This window comes from Rissa tridactyla, chromosome 1 (assembly GCF_028500815.1).
Source record: "Rissa tridactyla isolate bRisTri1 chromosome 1, bRisTri1.patW.cur.20221130, whole genome shotgun sequence".
Lineage (NCBI taxonomy): Eukaryota > Metazoa > Chordata > Aves > Charadriiformes > Laridae > Rissa > Rissa tridactyla.
Window position 1 is genome coordinate 110,025,017 of NC_071466.1, and position 24,569 is coordinate 110,049,585.

The 24,569-nt window shown below is 35.9% G+C and overlaps 1 protein-coding gene across 1 annotated transcript in view; it reads left to right on the forward strand.

Annotated features, from left to right (window-relative positions):
- Positions 1-245: 245 nt before the first annotated feature.
- Positions 246-24,569, forward strand: part of TMPRSS15 (transmembrane serine protease 15) — a 59,174-nt gene continuing 34,850 nt past the window's right edge. The window contains 12 exon segments of the mRNA XM_054191508.1: positions 246-390; positions 2,878-3,008; positions 3,297-3,364; positions 4,221-4,265; positions 6,565-6,707; positions 8,376-8,424; positions 10,398-10,400; positions 11,115-11,209; positions 13,200-13,319; positions 19,454-19,562; positions 22,274-22,383; positions 24,401-24,538. Coding sequence (XP_054047483.1) covers positions 246-390; positions 2,878-3,008; positions 3,297-3,364; positions 4,221-4,265; positions 6,565-6,707; positions 8,376-8,424; positions 10,398-10,400; positions 11,115-11,209; positions 13,200-13,319; positions 19,454-19,562; positions 22,274-22,383; positions 24,401-24,538 — 1,156 coding nt within the window.

The window sequence follows — 24,569 nt, forward strand, 5'->3', positions numbered from 1 at the left end:
TTATTTTTTATCTGAGACTTAATCTCAGGTGCTTCATTTCTGAAGACATTTCTTCCTATTTGCATATCTTGTGCATGAGTATGACTGTTCAGGAATGTTGTAAAAACCAATGTCAATGAAGTTTTATGGTGTAATTAATTTACAGGCGTCTCTTATAAATATCCGTTCATGTGGATTATTACCCTCCTTTTCAGGTTATTTGAGTCTTTGTCAATCCTTAATTCATACAAGCTTTCAAGACAGAAATGAAGCCGAGGAAATCACCTGATAAGAAATATGTTCCTTTTAGTTACTATGAATTTTTGTTTGCTTCTCTGCTTGCAGTTTTTGTGTGTGTTTGTGTTGGACTGATTGTACTTTCATGGTTAACAATCCAGGAGTTAGAACGAGGTAAGTAGCCAACCTTTAGCCTTTTCAGGAGTTCTTCAGTAGACATTCAGACTTTGAAGCCAGTATTGTTGTTGCTGTAATTATATTTCATATTTCATGCTATGCTTTTAATGCTGGGAGGGTGGGGGGTGGGGGCATGTTGTTGTGGTTTTTTTGGTTTTCTTCCTCTCCTCACCTGGAAATTGATGAGAACAAAACAGGCAAAAAATGCAAGCACTTGAAGCATATCCTGAAGCCATAGAAAAGAATTTTCATGGTTTAGGCTTTGGGAGAGGTCCTTGAAATACAATTCAAACTATAAAGCTTTGGTTATTCAATTGTATTCATCAGCTAGAGAAGGTAATATGGCAAATTGTGAATTTTTTCTCTTTTCTCCATGTATGAGGTTTGACTCAGAAGGATATTGGTAATCCACTGAAGTCTGTGGGGAGCTTTAGGTGTTCTACATCTCTTAGAACCTTTTAATTTATTTAAAAAAATATTTTAAAGTAATTTATTGCTGTGAGAGAGATCCTGCATTAGACAGTCAGCGCTGAGCCCTACGTAAAGTTATGTAATTCTTAATATTCGGCCAATGCTCAGAATGGGATAGAATCAAGCTACTGATAACTCAGACTAAATTAAAAAATCAACGTAGGATGATTTTTCAAATGGAACTGAAATTTTGTTTTAAAGATATTGTGGATATATGTTAACTGTGACTTGGTAAAGCTGCACCTGGAGTACTGTGTCCAGTTCTGGGCTCCCAAGTACGTGAGACATATGGAGCTGCTGAGAGAGTCCAGTGAAGGACTGATGAGATTGTGGAGTCTCCTTCCTTGGAGATACTCAAAAGTTGGCTGGACATGGTCCTGGGCAACTGTCTGTAGATGGCCCTGCTTAGGCAAAAGGACTGGACCAAATGATGTCCAGAGTTCTGTCCCAACATCAGCCCTTCTGTGATCTAGGTTTTTGATTGTAAGGAAATGTATCTAGGTCTATGGAGACCTCACAGCTAGTAGGAAAAAGACATTTTGAAATGGGGTAAAGGAAACAGGCAAAAGGCTCAAGAAAAGTACTTTTTTACTATAGTGATTTTCATAGCTGAAAAAATAATTCTGATCCATTGAAGTTTTTGATGACTTCGTTAGCTAAAAGTCCATACTATTTCATACTGAACCACATGAATCCTAAACTAGCTAAAAGCCATTATTTTGAAAAAACTGTTTTATCAGAATATTAATGTTTATTCCTTTAGTTGCTATTGTTTTTCAATGCAGATTTTAAATACTTGTTCTCCTTACTGCCTTTCTTCCCCTCTTACCAGAATACTGTCACATTCCAGTGAAATAAAATGAGTTTAAAGGTAATAATGGTGTATTATTGCATCCAGTTAGAGACAGGCATCAAATTAATGACTTAGGTTTTAGAAGATGAATAGACAAGAATTTAATCATGTACAAATAATAATTACAAAACACTTTAAAGTTATATTTAACATACATAATGAAAAAAAGGCCTTTATAATTTAGATACATTTGTTTAAATAGATTTGCAATTGTTGTAAGGACAAATGGCCTTCAAAGAAGCTCAAAGTGGTTGGCTGTTACTAGTTGATAGTAAGAAATTGGTGTCACTAGACTGTGCCTTCTATCACAAGCTGTATATTGTAGTATTTATTAGTAATCTGCTTTTGTGTTAAAACTTGTTTTGGATGTTAATGCCTTCAAACACAACCTAAAAGTGCCACTGGTACTGTAAGTGGTAAGCAAAAGGTATTTTCTATCAAGTACATTAATTCAGGTCTTATCTGAAAATTTCCAGTATTTTACATAATGAGGAAATATTTTTAATGTATAATGAATTGCTTTATGCATACCTCATATGCTGTAACATATTAAAAATCAAGATTAAATTTTTGGTAAGGACCACTTTTCTAGTTTCCTCATAAATCTTCCCAGCGTTTCGTGTATGTATTGATAAGAAAGGTCAAAATAATTTAACTGGTTTGACACTATTGTTCCCCATGCTGTCATCAAAAACAGTGTACATTTATAGAAAAAGTGTACAGCATTTAGTACAGAAAGTGTGAAGTAGTAATTTGTAATATTTTTTAATCAAGAACACACAAAAAACTCATAATTCACGCACTCTTCCCATGTATCATGTATCTTTGTCCCTTGTGTTAGACATAACTGGACATACCATTGTCCCCTTTATCCATTCACAGTGCTTCACAGTTCAGCATTCAACATGGAATGGAAAGTAATGAGAATCAAGGATAAATAGTATTCATAAAAATATGTTTACAGTTGTAAACATTGTAAACATTGAAAAACGTCTATCAATTTTTGAAATCAGCACTAGGCAAAATATATCTGATTACAAAGCAAAACAGAAATTTAAAAGTTATTTTATTGATGATCTCTGTGGAATAAAATCTAATGTAATGTTTTTCATTTATTTTTATATAATTCAAAACATTGTATTTTATTTTTAATTATCTAGCTGAAGCAGATAGGAGTACTCATGGCTACATGGGAACATTTAAAATACTTTCTGGGACATCATTCACTCCTGCTTTGCAAAACAGATCATCAGATGATTTCAAAGTCCTTGCTTTTGACGTTGAACAATTGGTAAGAACCTATTGATCTCTGGTTAATTCAAGAGTACATTAATTCCCTGACATGACCTTCTGTTAATGGCTTTTTCCTCTCTCCAAAATGAGATATTTCAGGTACTAAGCCTGGGTAGAACTCAATATATTCTTTATTTGTGAAAATCAGCGAAGCATCAAAGAAAAAGTTTGCTTCTGTAGTCTAGAATGGTGAAGGAAAAATTTAGTATTAAAATCATGAATGCGGTATACAACTGAGTGTATTTTTAATTACTGTATTGGTTCAAGATTTCTCTTTTCCATCTAGATACAAAAAGTTTTTCAAGCAAGTGATCTGCAAACTGAATTTGAGAGATGTGAAATTTCCCAGTTCAAGTAGGTACAGCTTAATTAAACTTTGCAAATAAACATCAAAAGTCCTCACTTAGCTGTTTCTTTCAGGAGTGCTTACCAATACTACACTTTTCAAGACATCCTTGGGAACATCTTATATTATCCCTTTCACTTCTTACATGTTCCAAGTGCTGCTGTGTGAAGTTTGGCGCCACTGTGTTTCCTTGGACAAACTTCCTTCTCAGGCTTCTGTATGTCCTTGTCTTGGCAAAACCAGTAAGGCTGAGTACTAAGACCAACTCACAAAACTTCTATATTGTAAAGAATTGCTAAAACCTTTTTTATGTTTTGCCAAGGTTTATTAGTTGTACTATGTTTGCAGGGTTGCCGGCCCTTGCCATCTAGAAGAAAGTTCAGGTTAGAGGTCTGCTGGCATAAGCTGAGATGAATGGAAATTCACTCATATGTCCCTATGGGCATGGGTCCACTGAACTCATATTCCTTAGGGTGTTAGCAAGTGACATTGTCATTTGACACCAAGAAAAGCTGCACACAGTGCAGGGTCCATAAAAAGGGACAGTAAAGGGTCCATAAAATAGGCACAGTAAGACCTTCTTCATTTATTAAAGTTTGTTTGACCTCATTTTTCAATATCCCATTATGTTGGTTGTCCTACTGAAGTTCAGCTAGCAAAAAAGTCCAAGATATGCAGTGAGGTCCATAGTGTTAGTTCCATCTGCACTAGTCTTTATAAGGTCCTGATTCAGCAAAACACATGTAATGCTGTCTCCTGTTATTAAACATTTTCAGAACATGTGTCCACCCTTTCAAAACATTGTAAGCTGAACGGGAATCATGCTTTTGTGTTGTGTTTTGATTTATTGTTGTTTTTCTACAGGAAATCTGAAGATGGTCATGAAAGGTTCAAGAAGTCAGAGATTGGGTAATTGCATATTACAAAATTTACTTAAAATATGAGCAAGAGACAATGATGCTATTAATTTAGAAATTTCTTCCGTGGAGGGTGAAGAGATGAGAAAATACATCTTTAGAGATTGGGTAAGGCCCTCTAAAGAGCATATGAAGCTTCAAGACATATCTTTCCTCCAAAAACATCCTTTAAGATGTAGAAGAAAAAAAAAAGGTAATAGTCCTTGGGACTGGCAATTTAGGAAGAAAAACGGGAAAGGTAAGGACAGTGAAGTAGGAAGGAAACTAGCAAGAAAGGAAAAGATATGAGTTTCTGGTGAGCTTGCTTGTGGAAAGCTGCTTAGATCGGGGCACTGATCTCACTTATTATCATTAGTAACAAGTTTTCAATAAGGAAAGATCTGATGATACACTATGATAGGCGAGAACAAAACAGAGGACAAAAGATTAGAACTCTAGAAGAACTGGAAGACCTTGAGAAATGAATTATAAAGTTAGTTGTCTTATAGGTGAGACCACAAAATTGAAGAAAAGCACACATTACATGACAACTGATGATGCAATTTTGTGATTCTGTGATACAAGCTGTTCTTGTGATATGAATGTTTTCTGTAAATATATAAAGTGGATAAATATTCAGAGGAGACGGTGCAGTTGAATGACCATACTTGCAGAAGAAAAATGGATATTAGCCAACTGTGAATACATGTATGTTGAAAATGAGAAGCAGATTTGAATTAGAGTAATATTTTGACTGGAATAGTGAGGGCATAAACCTAATTCATTATAAAGGTGGAGTATGATCACTTTATGAAAGATTTTATAACATCAAGGGAATGGAGTATACAGAGGTAGGAGTAGGTAATTTCCAGGTTTTTGTCCTTGTGAAGATAAATCCAGTCAGCACAATTTGATTTCTGCATATGGAATGGGACTATTCTAATCAAACTTTGGACATCAAAGATGGAGACATCTCTGAGCTAGTTGCTGAAGACTCTTTGTAAGTTATGGGTTTTTAGTTTTTTTTATCTGGTCTATTTAGATGCCTTTTTTTGGAGGAGATCAATCATGCCAAAGAACAATTTATTTCTTTCCATCAACTATAATGGTAATCTAGACATCTGCACTGTAAACATCCACATAGATATATATACACACACTCCTATATCTTGACACAAAGGCCACAGAAATCACAGAAAATCTGATGTCAGTGAATTTTGGATCTGGCTTTTAATACATCAGAAAGGAACTGTCTTCATTTCTGCTTTGAAATAATACTTGAAATATTACTTTTTCTCAAAATTATTTTCTAGTTGACTCTCTTCATTTAAAAAATGTTTACCCCTTTGGGCAATCTCCTTGTTATTTCACCCTTGAAACTCTGCTGAGTCACAAGGATAGCAATAAAAGCTTTTGTTTGCTCAGCATGGCCTAGAGGTTATCAGAAACAAGTAAGAAATTAAAGAGGAGAGTTTTTCCATATATTGCAAACTGCAAACTATGCTCAGCAAAATGGCAGGATTAATCGCCTCTTATCAAAAAGCACTGCTGAGTCAGCTGCAATTGGATAGTATAAATGCTTAAGAATAAAAAAGTTTGCACTTAAATAAATGGAGAAAAACTTTAGCAAGCATCATACTTTGACACCACTTTAATCTAGCTACAAATTCATAACTCAGTAATAGCATCTAGATGGGATGGGAGAGAGCAAAGAGGTAACACCATGGAATAAAATTCAAGACTATAGAAGTTAAATGTAGTTTAACTGCTGATTTCAGAATATCTGTGCTTTTAGTCATTTCTGTTTCCCTATGAGAATCCAGGCAGTCACACAGCAGATCCTCACAGATGCAGAATCCACGTATGATGTTTGCTTTTTAGAAGTGATCACTTTGTATTATATTTTCATAATATGAATATATTGCATAATTTTCATAACACTTCAAGGCTCACCATCAATATTTTAGAGCTTAAACTAGAAGACTTGTTCAATAATCAATAAACCTATTTCTCCTTTAGTTTATTCAAATTCAGCTCCACTGCAGCAATTGATATGAATGTTGTTTTGGTTTTTCCACAGTGAAAATAAGAGTAGATAAAGAAAGAAAAACTGTTTCTCCAAGGTTCAAACCTACCTAATAATTAAGGCGTGTTTCTTTATGTGTCATCTTGGCCAGTCAACACTTAAAGATACTCTGACTTTGCAAATGTAACCTGGGTTGGAATGAAATATTGTCTAGGTGATAAGTCATATATCATATTTCCTTCATTAGCTTGCATAACTAATCACCTTTTCTGTTTTGTATTGCTAGTGTTGTTGTGGTCTTCGACCTTTATTTTACTCAGAAGGTAACAGCTGAGAAAGTAAAAAATGAGCTGGTTTTGGGTATCAGCACAAATAAAACTAATCTTACCGAGACTTTGAAAATTGATGTGAACAGCGTACAAGTCACAGGTAATGCTAGTAAACATTTTTTCTCTATACAAATCCTTGAGAACTACAGTTGACGTGGATGAAAACTTTGATTCCCAATCAGCAAAGGTGCTCTCATGGGCAGTCTAAAAGAACCATTTACAGTCTTGTCAACTAGAAAGTGTGAGTTGGTGTTGTGTATGTTCAGTAAGGAGGGAATAAAGGACAAAGTAGTAATTTCCCAGTAAAACCACTCAATTTCATCTCTTTTATGTAGCATAACATTTGTAATTTTGATATCCCTCAAATTAATGCAATTAAGCCCCAACTCTGCCATTTCATTAGTAAATGCAATTATCATTTTGTTTTGCTAAAGAATAAGGAAAAGGGCTTAGCCTCACAGTGAGTGAGGACTCATTTATTGAAAAGATGTCAGTAACAATAACAAACTGAATACAGAGTGTGGCTTCTGGAGCAGTACGTCCAAGGAACTGCCTTAGGTAAAGTGTAAATGGAAAAAAAACAAATGTGGCTTTAAAGACTAGGTAGTTTTAAATTCTGCAAATATAAAAAACATACTGATTTTATGTAAGTACTAGAAAATTTATCAAAGCCTAAGTGGAAGCCCAGCAAAATCAATGGGAATCCTTGTTTCTACCTCAATAATCTTCAAAACAGGCTTCCACAGAGGATGAGGATAAAAAGTAATTTAAGTCCTTTGAAGTGAAGTTGATTAGCTGACATTTGAAGACCTGCTGGAGATACTATTAAGTAGCAACTGATTGCTTTAGGAGGAGTGGGACATCTGGTGCGCAAGGTCTCTTCCTCTATTCTAAAAAGTGCATTTTTTGCTAAGTACTTCAGATATTCAAAGGCTAAGTTCAGAGTCTTGACATCTTTATTTCTCTTTACTACTTGCGCTACATATAAAAAGTTGTTCTAAATAACTGCACATCACTGTGGAAAGTGATTGCTCATTATACTTCAAAAATGCCACCAAAGAAAATGATGAAGACCTTTTTAAAAGGTTGTATATCTATAGATGAACTTTGAAAAAGTCAAACTTTTCTTGCTGTGCATCATTAAAATGCTTCTTTTCTCATGAGATATCATCTATCTGTTCCATCAGGAGTGCTTCAATAACATAACAACTGTAACTAATCAACAATCATAATCACATACGGTACTTCTGCATCCTGTATCTCAGTATGTTCTGCAAGAGAAGTACTATTATTATTTCAGAGAGGGAGGGAACTATGACATGGGTGTGACTTGCTTGAAATAACAGTTTTCAGTGATTAAAAGTAATTTACTTTATTGCAAATTATCCCAGGTTAATTTTAACTTATATATCCAATCTAAATACCATTCTGTAAGACACAGGTGCTCTGAAAAGCTCCACAGAATAGAAAGTGGCAAGACAGAGATTTCCCAGATGAAGATATTTTATATGCTGCAAGACAATCAATAAGGACTGAGGACTTAAAGGGATTAATACAGACCTTTCCTCTTTAGGAAGATTATAGAGTTTCAGAAAAGGCTGGGAACAGGGTGAGATGGTCAAATGGAGGGAAGCAAGACACTGCTAGTAAGTCAAAGAGAAATAGTCAGAGCTGATTTTATTTTTTGTTTAGCCTTTCTTTGTCTGTGTTGTATAAAAGTAGATACTGTGCTATAAAAGGAGTTTGTAATGAACTTGCTTTCTTCCAGCGGCCACTGAAAATCTTACTACAATGATGCCTTTAACTTCGTCAGGTCAGTATCTTTCATAAATCAGAAACTATTTTTTGTTATCAACACAACACGAAGAAACATAAGACTTGCTATTCAGCTGATATAACTTAGTAAAGCTGCCTTGGCTGTAGTTAGGGTTTGACTGCTACAGTCCATTCAGTGGTAGTTAGCCGCCCTTCATCTTTTCTGACCAGTTGCAAAACCAGTCATCTCAAGTCTCTACGAAAGCTCTAAGAGTTTCAGTAGGTCATCAAAACAAAAGCTGAGTCTCTGTCAACCAGCTGAGTCACAAGCTGAAGTTTTCACAGATTTAAACAGGTAGATGAGGCTGGGGTCATACTCTCATGCTGTGGTTACTGATATACTGAGCAATGTTGGTAGACTTTCATTCCACTATCACTGGAAGTCTTACGATGATAGGGTATGAGCAGACACAACTCCTTGGTCTCACATTTTCACTGAGTACAAACTAGCCAAAAGTCAATCAGACAGACAAATAATACAGTAGATGCTTTGTAGCAGTAGATGCAGGTAGTGTTATCACATACTACCTACAAATTAGCACTTGCAAATTCTCCAGGGCAGGTTACCAGACTAGAAGCTTTGTGCAATTTATGCAAGCTAAAGAAATGCACCTATGCACAAAGAAGCCATGTATTTATTGATAGTGTAATTACAGCCATAATGGTGAAAGAATTATTATTTGTCCATTTGCAGGCCTGCTAACATGTATAGTCCTACAGCTTATTCCCAATGATACAATTAAAACTGCTAACATACAAATTTTCTGCTATCTGTCCCTTCCTCTGGCTTGCTATTTTAATGCTAATCATCCTCAAGAAGGAATTGGGAGGCAGGAGGGAGGTGTCAGAGAAATGGGGAAGGGAGTTGGAAGTTTTCAGCATCCCGGGCTGGAAAAGTCATCATCTTCCTGGTGTGGATTCCTTCCCCCTTGCTCTTAGGTCTGCTTGGAGTCATTTTTGTATGCTTGCTACCACAGCTTCCTTGCTCTTTCTGTTTCAGTCCAAAGTCCATGTTATACCCAAATTTTACCATAAGTGGTATGTTTATTCCTGCTCAATGCTGGGGTTTGGCTCTGTTGAGCCTAAACACAGCTTTGTCCACCTCAGGTGTTACTTCTGTGAGATTGACCAGTAATTGAACATTTGTAATTCGTGCTTATACCACTGATGCCTCTGTCACTGTCCTGTGCATTTACTTGCATGGTTTTTGCTGTCAGCTTGTGCATACACTTTTGTGGGTGCCTGAAACAAACACAGTATTTTCAACAATTTCCAAGATAGAGCTTCCGAATAACTGTTTTATAAGAACTGCCTGCTCATGCATGCATCCATGACTTAGGTTTTTGAATATTTCGTTCCTTCCAAAATAACAATCCTTTAGAAGATATATAGAGAGATATACAGGTAGATACATATGTATATAAGACTTTGGAGACTGCTGTGAAGCTATGAATGACGCTTCCTTCTCTGAATGCAGTTGTGCGAGAACAGTGCATCCAGCGGCACCCTCCCTGCACCTTCTGCTGCGCTCTCTATCTGCCAGTGGAACTGTGTCCTTAAATTTACTGACGTAGAGCGCTCTGTAACCCGCTTATTGAAAAATGGCTTAACTTAGTTTAAGGGTGTGTGCTAAATCAGCATGTTTTGATAGAAAATTGTTAGGAAGTCCTCATGCAAGTTTGTGCACTAGTAGGTCTGGGAGAGCAGGAATAGCTAATAAAAGTAAGTCTGAGATGGCCAATGATCAGCAGCTTCTGTCAGCAAAACTGGCAGATGGGAAACTATAGAGAAGGCCTTACTACATCTCTCGCTTTATTTCTTCTAACCCTTCATCTCATTAATTAAGGGAGAGGATCAATTAACTGTAGTGACAAGGGGATCTTTTCACCTGAGGACATCATCGTCCTACTCACATATTTGAGTCTTCATGTAGTAAGTTAAAATAGTAAGCAGGCATGCTAATGCAAATTGAAAGAGGGTGAAAAAAAAAAGACTATTTAGGAGCTGGAAATGCCAGAGGCATCCTCAGTGTGAAGATGAATATTAAAAGCACCACTAAGTAGGAAGTTGTATTGGAGCAGTCATAAATAAGCATTCCATTTTTCCAGAGTGTTTTGCAGTCTACTATCATTAATACAAATCCACTTCTGTACCCAGTCATTTGTTCAAGTATGAATATGTATACACACAGGTATGTACATATGCCTGTATGTAAATATACAAATACTAGACAGGTTTGAGGCTCCTCTCCTCACACTGTGATAACCGATTTGTTGAGCAATGTTATTTATAAGAAAATGCACATATACATTTCAGTACTGATATTAAAATTGGCACAACTTGTGTTTCAACAGATCCCATGAGTCTAATTACAAGCTCCTTGATACCAACTTCAGGTCAGAACTTTTAAGAAAGCATTGTTGTTATTTTCGTGGAATTAAAAAACCACAAAATGTCTTTTGCAGTTTATTGAAAAGCATATGACTAGATCTAAAAGAATGACATTTAAAACTCACTTGGGTTCCACATTAATCTTCTCATGTTTATTATGACATTTGACCTTTAGGATCAAGCCACTCAAGCTGGCGTTACCATATCATTACCTAAACTGGGGTTTGGGGATACAGCAAATAATGCAGATCTCATAAGAGCAAACTAGTTGATGCTTAGTTCTGACTGAGCAGCTGCAGAGGCGCTCCCAGAGAGCAAGAAGTAGAGTTCTAACCTTGGGTTGTGTTTGCCCAGGTTCAGGACAACTCACCACAAACAAGTCTTCAACAACTGCAGGTAGGTAACTATATATGGGGAGGAGCAGGGAGGTTATATGAAACAGTCTGAGATGTTAGAATTATGCTGTTTGCGTACATCCTCTTCTCACATCATTCAGTTCTCGTATCCCATTCCTATAAATGCATGATATGCAGGTTTACCTTTGATTTGACTGAGAAGACTTCCTCAAAGAGAAGGGACTTCTAAGATTCTACATTTTACGAAACTGGAATATGTGTTGTGTATGTTGATGTGTATATTGACACTCATACTAACTGCTCATTTTTACTTCCTATTATTTCTTGGGGCTTTTTGAAAAAAAAAAAAAAAAAAAAAAAAACAAAAAAACCAAACCTGTTACTAAACTCCTGCATGACTTCCAATGGACCAAAAGCCAAAGCTGTTTGAATCTTTGAAAACCTCCCTGGCCTAATTAAATGATAAAATACATACGACATTTTAAAATGGGCCTGATGTATTTCCTGCCATTTTTTGGTTGAGTATAGCAATCACATTGCAACTTAGGGTAATTTGCTGTTTCAAAAAAAAAAAAAAAAGTCAAAATGTTTTACTAGAAAATGTTAATTTCTCTATATCCAGTAGGTGGCAATGGTGTTTAGTTTTCTGAGCTCAAGAATAAAAGTAGATTTGATCATGTCATATGTAAACAATGTTTTCTTGCATATTGGACTTGTGCAAAACATATTCCTAGATTATTGGTTGGGATTTTGTTCTGGGTGTAGAATGTACAGTTCCATCTCTGCTCATCTATGGCAATTCATTCATTGGCACTGTATCACCTCCAATGCTTGACTAAAGTATGTTTGTTTTACTTCAGTTACCAACAGGCTAGAAAATGGCAGCTCTGTTGCTTTACACTGTATTGCTAGCACTGAAGGTGTTTTGTAAAGCACTTTGAAATGCTTCAGTACATCCAAACCAATTTTGGTCTGTCACTTACTCTGGTATCATACAGTATAATATCATACAAGCATTTACTTAATCTGATTACAGAACTAACACTTTTATGAAAACTAAATCAAGCAATAATGGTTAGAGGCTGCAAGATCAGTTTTAGAAATTAATATTTTTCCCTCTTGCATAAAAAGTTTTGACCTTTTCTAGTAAGAATTTACTGAAGCAAAGAACTATGTGAATAGTGCTAGGTGAACAGTTTCCATAGAATTTAATGACATTTTCAAGAATTTTGAAATTAGTAGTTATCCAAAGCTTATGTTAGCCCCGTGATTTTGTTCACTTTAATGGGACCTACTTAAATTCTACAGATGTCTAAGACCAAAACCGTCTAAAGACTAAGAGAGAATGTTTGCAGTGGATGACCATTTATGCTCTAGGAAAATACTATTAGTGAGATTCCACAATTTTAAGGATCTTACCGTGTATTCTTTTTGCAGAAATTTGCTCTTAACTTATAAATTTATTTTGCAAATCTGAAAAGAATAGGGTTTCTGATATTCCTGGTATGTCAAAATCCAGTTTTAAAGGCTCTGTTTTCAAGATATGCTGGTTAAAAAATGAGATTCTTTAGCATGATGAACTGGAACATTGTGATGTGTTGAAGCTGAAGAAATTAAATTAAATTGTGTTCAACTAAAACCAGAGATTTTTTACTATTATTTTAACCGAAGTACAGTTTTCTCATGTTATTCAAGTGTAAGAAATTGGAAAATGTCATCTATTATATTGCATAAAGTAGTTTATTTGGGTATAAGAAGGAAATGGGAATTCATGGAAATTTTCTTCCAGACCTATTTCAAGTTTAGTTTCAAAAAATAAGTCACTTCTGAGAACTTCCTTCATTCTGTGCCAAAATTATCTTTTTCAGTATGTGATATTTCATTCCAGGCTTCTAAAAATGCAGTTTTGTAAAACACAATAGAGTGGTTGATTTGATTTGTGCTGGAGTAACCAGAGGTAAGTCAATTTTCTTTTGTAGTGAAACTGCATTACTGCTGTGCTGTTATTGCTGTTGTCCTTATTATTTCAGCTGAGTGTTCGCCACCTGCTGAACTTTGTGATGATGGTGTAACCTGCATTAGAAAAGATTTATTTTGTGATGGAGTCTTGAACTGCCCAGATGGTTCAGATGAATCTGAAGAAAGATGTGGTAAGAATGTAAACCCCTGTAAATCAGTCTTTTGAAACATATTTAAACCTGTCAGTAGTTTGTAAATTGCTTATAGGCAATAAACTGCATAGTGAAGTCCAAACCAATTCTACTAAAAATAATAAAAAGAATGATTTTTATAATCTTTATCCTGTAAATGGAAAGAATTTTCTTTAAAATTCTCATTAATGTAGAGTATGCTTAATAAATAATGAAGAAAAATTACATTCTGGCTATGTAATATAAATATAAAATAATGCAGAAAATCTTGTTTACTATATAAATATTAATAATATAAATAAATATAATGTAAATTACAAAATAATATAGAAGTTGTGTGCCAGCAATATCAAATATTGTTCTTTCCAAATAAATTGAAATTATGACACTATATAGATATAAAGTCACATTACCTATTATCAGAAGCTACCTAATGGCATGTTTGGAGTCAGAAGAGATGTTTCTCTCTTGATTCCAGCGTTAAGAATATCAGCATACAAAACACTACAAACAGCTTTTCTCAGGTTACTATCTACACTCAGACATATTGATACTGTACATCCAGAAACTTAGATGGGTCATGGGTAGGAGAGGGGGTGGGCAGTGTCAGCATTTTGCAGCCAGGACAGGTGAGTGTGACTACTGCCATGGCAGGATGGAGCCCTGGCAAGGACTCTACTCTGTTTGTTGGTCGCCCACCTGCAATCTCACTACACCAAGCGCTAGGGAATGGGAGTGTCTCTAGGACTGACACAAATGTTTGAGTTGCTGGCACCACAGTGAGAGATGCAAGATGATGATGTGAGTATCTGGGCCACTGGCTCTAGGTGCTTGAGCAGGTGGTTGTACCAGATGACCTCCAGAGGTCCTTTCCAACATCAACCCTTCTGTGATTCTGTGAAAAATCTTGCAAACCTGAAACCTCATTGGTTTTTAACAGAAAAAGTTTATATCCTTCAGTGCCAGTGAGTTTATTTGCCTTTATAGAATCATTGAATCATAGAATGGTTAGAGTTGAAATGGACCTTAAAGATCCATCTAGTTCCAGTCCCACTGCCATGGGAAGGGACATCTCCCACTAGACCAGGCTGCTCAAAGCCCCATCCAACCTGGCCTTGAACACTTCCAGGGATGGGGCATCCACAACTTCTCTGGGCAACCTGTTCCACTGTTCATTAGCATAAAGAATTTCTTCCTAATATCTAAGCTAAATTTCCCCTCTTTCAATTTAAAACCATTACCCCTCATCCTATCACTTCACTCCCTGATAAAGAGTCCCTCCCCACCTTTTCCGTAGGCCCCCTTTAGGTACTGGGAGGCTGCTATAAGGTCTCCCCAGACCCTTCTCTTCTCCAGGCTGAAGAACCCCAACTCTCAGCCTGTCTTCATAGGAGAGGTTCTCCAGCCCTCTGATCATTTTTGTGGCCCTCCTCTGGACTCAGTCCAACAGGTCCATGTCTTTCTTATGTTGAGGGCCCCAGACTGCCTAGTTTGCCTGAGCACCTTCTTGTGCAGAGCAGCCATTCTTCCATGTAGCAGTGAACGCTGTGAAATTGCACCAAGGAGTCTGACTGCGTTGCTGCTTACCAAAGTGTGTGTGCAGCTTTTTGGTGGGGAGGCATGTGTGTTAATGTCTGCATTGCCCTTCACAGTCTCAGCTCTCAGTTAAAAGTCTGTAAAGCTTTCTTGCAGTGAGAACTTTGCAAATGTTCTAGAAAAGGTTGGAGGAATTAACTCCCTGAGTGTTTTGTTTGGGTTTTAGATATAGAATTTAGTGCTAGAAATCTGGAAAGCTTATTTCCCATCTGCTGTGAGAACAGGCTTCTGAGCTTTCCTGAGAACAATGGTGGGGGCAGTTTGGTCTGAGCTTTCAGAAACGTGTAAAATGCTGGGCTCTGGTTTAAAGACAAACAAGCAAGTAAAAGACCAATTGTTTTTAAAGAATCTGCAAGCCTGATTCTGAAGGCTGGTGACATGCTGACCCCTTCTGCCAGAAGTGGAATTTTCTGCAGCTAAAAAAGGGTGAATTGCAGACCTGCACAATACCTGCATTTTTCTGAGTGCAGCCAACTCAGAAGGGAGACTTAGCTGAACTTTTTTGGGAAAATATCCATCAAAATACTTCAGTAGAATATCCACTGAAACACATCCAAATGTCTGTTTAGCGTAACAGCTGCATCCAACTAGATCATAGCAATGATGGGCTTCGAGCAGGTCCCCCTACCATTGAGGAAATCAGAAGGTCCTGAAGTAGCCTCAGCTAGATCTTTGTTCAACTGCAAGCATTAAGGTAGCACAATCCCAAAGAGTTTTTCAGTAATTCATTTCTACCATCATACTGTTGTTTTGAGATATGGATTTTATTTGGGGTATTTGTTTATTTTTCTTAATTTTATTTTATTTTAGATATAGATAAATAAAAAGTGCAGATCCTTATAGTTAAAAAGTAGTATTATACATCTCATCAAAATGAATGCTTTTTAGTTACTCTGATGATTAGGTCTGAGTTTACAAGTTTTGCTCACATTTTATTAAATATATTACAATAAGATTCGTTATATAGGACAGAATTTAATTGGTATTCATGCATTGGTACATACAAGCGAAAATAAGCTCACCTGCTTGCAGTCAAAGTTATGTAGACATGACTAAGCTGTGCCCTGGAGGCTACACAGTGGTTTAAGTTATGAACAGTGCTTGGGTAGAGTTTTTCAGCTGTGGCATAGCCTCTTATGCACCTGGCTTTTGGATCTGATTTGCATCTCTCCCTAAATCTCTACCAAACATAAGTTGTGAATGCACTACTCCTTTTTAACTGAGGAAATTATTTCTTAACCAGCATTCTAACAGTCACTAAAAAATATGGACAACTGAGCTGAAAATTTCAGGAACACGCATACAAGTAAAAATAGAGAGAATGTCATAAAGAAACTAGCTACAGTTACAGTCCACTTCAGGAGCTGGATGATTTGCCCCTGTTCATCTTCACTGGTGCCTTTCAGCTACCATTAGTTTAGCAGTTTCAGCTCATAACCCTACAGAAATAAAATTCTGGCTGGAGGACAAATTGTTGCTCCATGGCTCTTATGTTACATTTTCAGTCTTAAACGTTTCCATCCTAAACTCAGAGCTTTTCTAAATTTATATATTTAGGTTTCCTAACAGACTTTGCAAAACCAGTGGAATGAGTGGCAATAAGCCATATGCATGTTTGGGATACCTGCCAATTTTTCCACCTCTGATTTTTTCACTTATGTCCCATCCCTAGAGTAACTTAATACAGTCATAAAAAAGCTAAAATTGTCTAGATTTTCGGAAGTGCTTCAGAGTTTCACAATGAGATGAACAGCCAATTCATAATTCGTGCTACAAGTGCTCTTGCACACAATGGATTTGCTGCCCTTTACATAACTTGGTTTGTTTTTTCACCTTCATTATTATTCCCTCTGGTACTTCTGATTGTAGAATGTTAGTGATTTTAAAGTATAGGATACAAGGGTGAATTGTAATAGTCTCTTCCTGCATTAGACAGAATTCAGTAAAATCTGAGATTCTCAGCAGAGATTCAGGCAGCTGAACACGGTAATGTTTTGGTTTTATTGATTAAAATTATCTTGAAAGGTTCCTTTCTGGCTCTGCAATGCAGTGCAGCAACAACAGGCATTGCAAAAGTGCAGTTAACAATTTCAATGAAAGGGTCCCTAGAGCGAAAGTCTGAACAGCATCTATTAATAATGGCTGGCATTGCTGAAAAGCAGCCATGTAGCACGTAAGTGTAAGGAAAGGGAGACTGGAGGCTGATCCCAGGAGGTGTTTCTTTCTGCAGAATATTTTTGCAGTTATTATGTCTAGACTAACATTTTGTGATTACGTACCTCACAGCATCACTACAGTACTGGGAGAGGTTAATCATATGTTGGCCAGGAAATAATGTACTACCCTCGGCAGAGAAGGGTTCTGTCAAGTGAAATAAGTGGACTTGATCTGACCAGTTTGGGGAGCTTCTCCCTTCAATTCAAGAATAACAGGATTAAGCCCTCCTAATGTGCCCTGTATGCAACATAAGTAAATAGAAATGGACAGAAAGATGCATGTTGGGAAAGCTGTGAAAGTGGCTTCTACAAAAGATGTCTCCTGTCACATAAAGAGAACAACTGAGGCTTTTCTGAGTGCTCCAGGAGGAGGCAGAAATGTAATGACTTCTGTGACCCTGCTCACCTTTGACCACAGCTGCCTCCTCCCTGCAATGAGGAAGCACTGGGAGGTTCTTCAGGGAAATAGAAGCAGTCCCAGCTTTCTTCTGCTCATTCCCAAGATATTAAGCACTGACTATTGCAAGGCTATGGATGAGCAACCCAGGGACTTTTGCCTGACTCTTTCTGTCCTGTTTCAAGTTCCTCACCATCTCTTAAAAGATAAGAAGAAACAACAAAAAAAGGAAATGAGAAAAACAGAAATGAATTGTTGACAAGAGCAAATTTTTGTCATTAATTTTATTAGAACAATATGCTATGTCTCTTTTTACTACTGCCAATGCTATAAACTCCTTTTTAGATCAGGGTGTGTCTTGCTAACCGCTTGTTAACAGTACCGCTTTTTTGCACGCTTCATTAATAATAAGCTTGGCACTTTCCTTCTTCTCATACTGACTTTATTCTTCTCAATGGGGAATGGTTGTAAATATTAGCTCATTGGTAAGGACAGGAAACACATCAATTTAAATGGACAGAAAAATTACTTCTATATCAATACCCAGCTCTAAAGCTGTGACCTATCCTGATAAAAAGGCTGTATAGAATAGTAACTCTCATGGACCATTTTTCTCTGAGTGTCAAAAATTCTGTTTTCCTCTCAAAGGCCATGAAGATTGCAAAGGGGAATATGTTTCTATTTCAGCTCATGCATTAGACATATCATCATTAGTGAAGTTCATTCTGCAAGGTCTTTATTAACAATGCATGCCTGAGCCTGACTGAAACAAAGCTTAATTTTTATGTTGTGTTTGCTACAGTGGTAGTCAGAAAGGAGCCCTGACTTATCATTTTATATATAATTTCCCAGAGGAGGACTACGCTCAATAAAATTTCCATTTAATTTTCAATATGATTGATTATTCATAATTTGGATAGTCATTAGAAGTATGATTTCATTTCTGATGTTAGTGAAAAGCTCGATCTAATTTTTGATTATCTGCCTCAAATTGATGAACTTGTCCTTACCTCTCCACATAATCACATATGGTAGTGATTTTATCCTTATTCAAAAGCCCTATGATACTTTCTGAAAAACTGAAGAAAAAACATCAGACAGATTTTTAACATAATGCTCAAGAGATACAGCAAAAGCTTTAACAATGCTTCCGTGTCTGCTGCAATAAAATAGGTGAATTAGCATTTCCAGTCTTGCTGAGGCTTAAAAAATACCTTTTTTTTTTCCTTTTAAATAACCAATTTTTAAACTGAAGAACATGCATAGAATGGAATAGCAGCACCAAGGAAACAAAACTAATAAAAACTTTTTGAAAAGATCTATGATGATAGATGACATTTACCTCAGACGAATGAATTCGATAGCTGGCAGGAAACTTGGGATATCCACTTATCTCTTTCAGTACTTAGTAATATATAAAGTGAGGAACTAGGAAGCTCATAAAAGCAGAGACAGCGATAATCAACCTTATCCCTTCTTGCTTCTATTCACATGATATCAAATTGTTTCTGGTAGTGCAAACACAGTTTCCTGAATTAAAGTAGCTGTAGATAATAACTGTTAGGGCAAGCTTCTATTTCCTTACGAATGTATAAAATAAAATGAAAGAGAGAGAGGTGGATTAGTTGAATCCAACTGTTGGATTTGAATTATTTGGATTGCATTGGACTAGTTTGGATAATTGGATTGTCTCTAATTTCATCTGTACTGCTTTTCTTCTCATATATTACTTTGAGATCAAATAGTCATAGGAAATAGAACTGGGAGTAAGTTGGTAGTGTGTTTTACCTTGTCTTCCCATTGTTGCTTACAAAGCATTGCCAAGGTAATCCATGTAAACCAATATCTAAGGTCACCCTCATTTTGGCTCTGCTTCTGCTTTTCAAATAGCATTTTGACAAATGTTCTTCATTATGTCTTTACAGCTACAGTTTGTGATGGAAAATTTATGTTGACTGATTCCTCTGGGTTTTTTCACTCTATGAATTATCCAAAACCATATAATGCAAATATCGTTTGCCAATGGATTATACTGTAAGCCATTTTCCAATAATTTTCTACCTAACATTTTTTGATTACGAGTTGATATTTTTTCTTGCTCATCAACCTTGTGCCATTTGCTTGTATTCCGAAATATCCCAGTGTCGAAAGTATGTAATACCATTTTCTCCTTTGTATTTATGTAAATTTTCTTTAAAAACTTGCATGCCTGAAACCCATAACTATATCAATAATTTTCCCACTTAACAAAAATTCTTAGGTATGTTTTTGAGAAATTTTGTGTATTATATGCATGCACAGGAACATATTTTAAGGTCAAAATAAATCACGTCACTCAAAATAATTGCAAAATATTTGTTTTAAAGTATTACAGTAAATACCAGTCTTCAGGTAATGGGTTTATATGATATAACTGTCACTAACAGATGGAATTTTCAAGAATTCCCTTGTCATTTACCGGTACACATTTCATCTGCAAGTTAACACTTGTGGTCTAAGTCATTTAGGAATATCTTTTAAAAGTGTATGAGTATCATTTGACATAATAGCACAAAATGCCTTTTAAGCCCTAGGCAAAAATAGTGGAATTTGTTTAATCAAGGATACACACCTACAGGGAGGGACAGCTATTTGACACTCTAGGTCCACTCATAGGACAGGGAGAAAAAAAGACAGGCATAGTATGTGATAAATGTCATCCTAAAGTACACATCTAAAATAAGTCAGATGATTGCAAGTTGGAAGGTCTTAAAAATCTCTAGAATGGCTGCCAGTTCAGAAGTTACTGCTTTGAAAGGCAGTAATTTTTATTATGGCTTTGCAATAATGGCCATTCTTTGATTCTGAGTATTAATTTGGTAGAAGAGTTTCAAAGGAGATTAAGGAAATGCATTTAAAATTGGATAAGATTTGGACTGCTTATTCCCAAGGCTCCTTTGAAAGTGCTAGCATATGAATTTGTTCAGGACTTTTGTCTTCACCTTGACAATTCTGGAAAAAGGCATGGATTTCCTTCTTTTTAGTACATTTGTTCCTTCTCATCTTCAGCAATACTATTCACTGATAATTACTGGCTACACCTGTTTTTAAACTATAGGCGTATCCCAGGAAAAGCACAAGATTGTATCCTTCACAATATAAGCCTGAGTTGCTCCTCAGTTCACTATGTTGCAGAATTTGAGCACGATAAATAATTATGTCTCAAGTGCACTACTTTCTCCTAAGCTGTTAGTTTTGCTTCAAATGCTGCTGTAGCTGCAAGAAGCATTGTATTAGGTAGACATCTGTACCAGGCACATAGCTAACAAAAGCTTAATTTTTGAAAGAATCATAAGCAATTGCAAATAATATAGTACAGGTGCTGCAGATCTCTGTAATTACAGATTGACCAATGACAAAAACAACCATCTAGTTTTATTTTCCAGTTATCTGCTTTAAAAATATATAGCAACACTGACATTAAAGGCCTGAAAAATTCAATGTGGTACTCAAACTTTGTCTCCCTTTTGAACAGAATTTTTTCTATGAGGGAACCTTTTGAGTTTTCCAGTAACCAATGAGAGACATTTTGTCCAATTATTTTTATTTTCCCTATAAAAATGTGTTAAAAGTCACCCTGTAATACATCCATGATTTGATTTCTCTTCTGCCTGTCTACGTCTAGAAAGATTTCCCCATCACCTTTTGGGAAAGCTTTTACATTTTCGTCTCATTTAATTCCTCCCCAAATGAAGACGTAATTTCCTTTCCTTTTAAAAGTAAAAGCAGTATGCTCAATATTTCCCTGAAAGATTAACTTTCAACTGTATGTTTTACTCTTTTCAAACCAAGGATTTTTTTTTCTATGGAGAAATATATTACAACAAAAAAGGAATCAAATGCAAATATTCAAGTACTTCACACTTCTCTGGTAATTAGTACTGATAAGTGCTGTTGAAAAGCTATCTTCATTGGGTCTCTCAATTCCAGAAAACAAAAAATAGTGGTATAGGAAGCTAAGCTGATTGTGATAGTAGCGTTTTAGAATTTGGACTACCATATATGTTCAGTGGAAAGGCAATGGGAAAACTACTTAAATATAGATTACTGAAAGAACATAACAGTGGCAAAATAAAACCCAGCAATTTTTGCACTTTAGTTAAAGATAATTTTCTTGTTAAACTTACTGGGTGATGGTTAGGTTTGATAACATGTTCCCAAACAGTGGGTTTGAGATCCTCAAATCTTCATGCAGATCCTGATTTTGGCATAAGAGGCATTATTTTGGACTTTCAGGAGACAGATTTTGATATCTTGCTATTCATGTTGATCCCATGATACCATACCTCTGACTTCAGGAAGTCTTCCTGAGCAGTGAGATGTTATCTATCAGTAACATGTATTAAAAAGTAATTTTAAATTAATGAGATACAGAGGGAAAAAACAAACAAACAAACAAACCATAAAAAACTTTTCAGCTGAATATCACATTTTAGAGTTTAGAAGGTTCAGTTCCTAAAATATATTTAACTTCAGTGAATAAAGGAGTACTTGAACTGTTACAAAAGGTTTATGCCTTATTCCTTTGGTAGTTTTACAAACTAGAAGTTAGACAAATAGGTCACCTTGATTAATAATCTTGATTCATGTCATTTCGCATTGTTTCTCAACATCATTCAAGCACACGATGAATTTACTACAGTCAAAAAAAGGTAACTAGAACATGACTTTCAGTTTTGAGGTTTATTTTTCTCTTGTTCTCTTAGAGTGCCTCAAGGGCTATCCATTAAACTGAACTTCACTTCTTTTGATACACAACAATATGCGGACAACTTAGATATTTTTGAAGGTATAGGACAAAACAAGATTTTAAGAGGTAAGGTTATCTTTCAGCTAATATTACTTTTCCATTAATAAAATTTAAGTGGTAAAACAAGTGGTTTGAAGTGAAAAAAGTTGCATGCATATGTTTAAGTGTAAGAATGCACCTGTGTAAAGCTACCTTGTTAGACAATTGATCTCGATATGCATATTTACTCTTACAAAGTGACCAGATAAATGCTTCCCTAATATACAAAGAAATCTCTACTCTTCTTTTTAAGATTCAATTTGAACAATCTAATAACTTGGCCAGAGCCATGGTTTTGTTGGGTCCAAGTTTCATTGGAAATATGTTGTCAGAAGATCCTGTAACATCACACACAGCAACATAAGATGAAACATCTACACAGAAACTGTTGGGAGAAGTACTATGATACTCCCTGAAATTCATTACAAGCATTGTGTTGTTTTCCTCAGACCTTGAAATATTGATGGTACCTTATCTCTGTCTCTGTATTCTATTCTGGAAAAACTGGGATTTTGCCCATTTTTCACAGGACTCAGTCTATCCAGCTGAATTCCATCAGTGGTGGAATACATATATTTGAAGACAAATACATAGAGATAAGTCAGAAAGATATATTATTATTTATCCTCATTTTTGGAAGCAAGGAGAGAATGAGAATAAGTAGTAGTAAAAGACTCATAAAATAAAGAATGGAGAAATTCTACCCTTTCAGTACTGCTTTGAATTTGACCCCCCTTTGGAATTTCAATTTAGAAGTGAGAGATTGCATCAATAATATTCTCTGCAGCAGTCATTAACTTGCATGCTTTTAAGGACTGCTGTGGGGATACCACAAAGACATAAAGACAATGTTAAAGACCGTCCTTCTGTGGATTGCCTAAAATTTTGCAGATTGAGGGGTAGATTTCCAGGTATTGGAAATAACAAATGTAGAGGAAAGAAGGACTAAAAGATACTTCCAGATTAAGACTCTCCTCTTAAGTAAGTAAAAGAACCTGAGAAGGAGGAAGGAACATAACACATATCTAATTAAAAGTATTATAGATGATGCCCATTGTCTTTCCTTAATAATTTGGCACTGTTTCAAATATACAGGATTACAAGTAGGTAAATAGTTCCTCCTCAGAAAAGCAAAGTCTCTCCATCTGTGCAAAATTGAGCAAGAACTTCAGAAGAGAAAAAGCAGAGGCAAAAACTTTCACAGAACAGTGAGGAATTCAGGATTTTCTTAATCCTGAATACAGTCAGTAGTCTAACTGTTGTTGCCTGGCAACATATCAGCTTTAGATGGAAGAGCAACTATTTCACTGTATGATGGCTTGTATTGATCCTTTCATTTCACACATATGGAATTTATATGAGTGAATTTAAATTAATTTAGAGTGTAAAGTCAAAATTTAGATACGTTGTACTGTAGAACCCTAGAACTGCCCAGGTTTGAAGGGACCTTGAAGGATCATCTGGCCCAGCTGCTCGTGGAAAAGGTAGCCTAGATGAGATTATCTTGCACCCTGTCCAGTCACTTTTCGAAACATTGCAGTTGCTCCTGTGCTATATGTATCCTTCACGCACACATCACAAAATTAAATTCCTGTGTAATTTCACAGTTCCCTTACCCTTTGATAATCTGTAAGTGTATGTGTTAATTATTAAACTGTAAGAGTAAGTATATATAACAAAAATACATAATCAATACTATGATTCCAGAGTTTCAGAGTCCATATGTGTAAATTTTGAGAACATTTACAGCATAATAAACATGAATATGAAGATTACAGTGTTGAATATGTGTACTATGAGAGACATTTCTCCACTAGCTGATATCCATATTGATGAATATAAGAGATGGGATATGCAGAATACTTATATGTCAGCCAAACAGCTAAATGCCTTCAGGGTTTTGAAGCTATTGTAGGCCAGATCATAGTACAAGAGGGAAAGCATTCTTTAAGACTCAAAAAGCTAATCCACTGTATTTTTGTGACAGCACTGGGGATTTTAATGTTTTTTCTCTCTGACTATATTATTCTTTATTTGTTCTCAGCTTCTCTGTCAGGATCTAATCCTGAGACAACTTACATTTTTTCTCATGAGGCTACAGCACAGTTTATAACTGATTATTCTGAAAATTACAATGGCTTTAATGCAACGTACACTACATTTAATGCAAGTGAACTAAACAGTAAGTGTTCTTTTGTGTGTGTGTTTGTGTT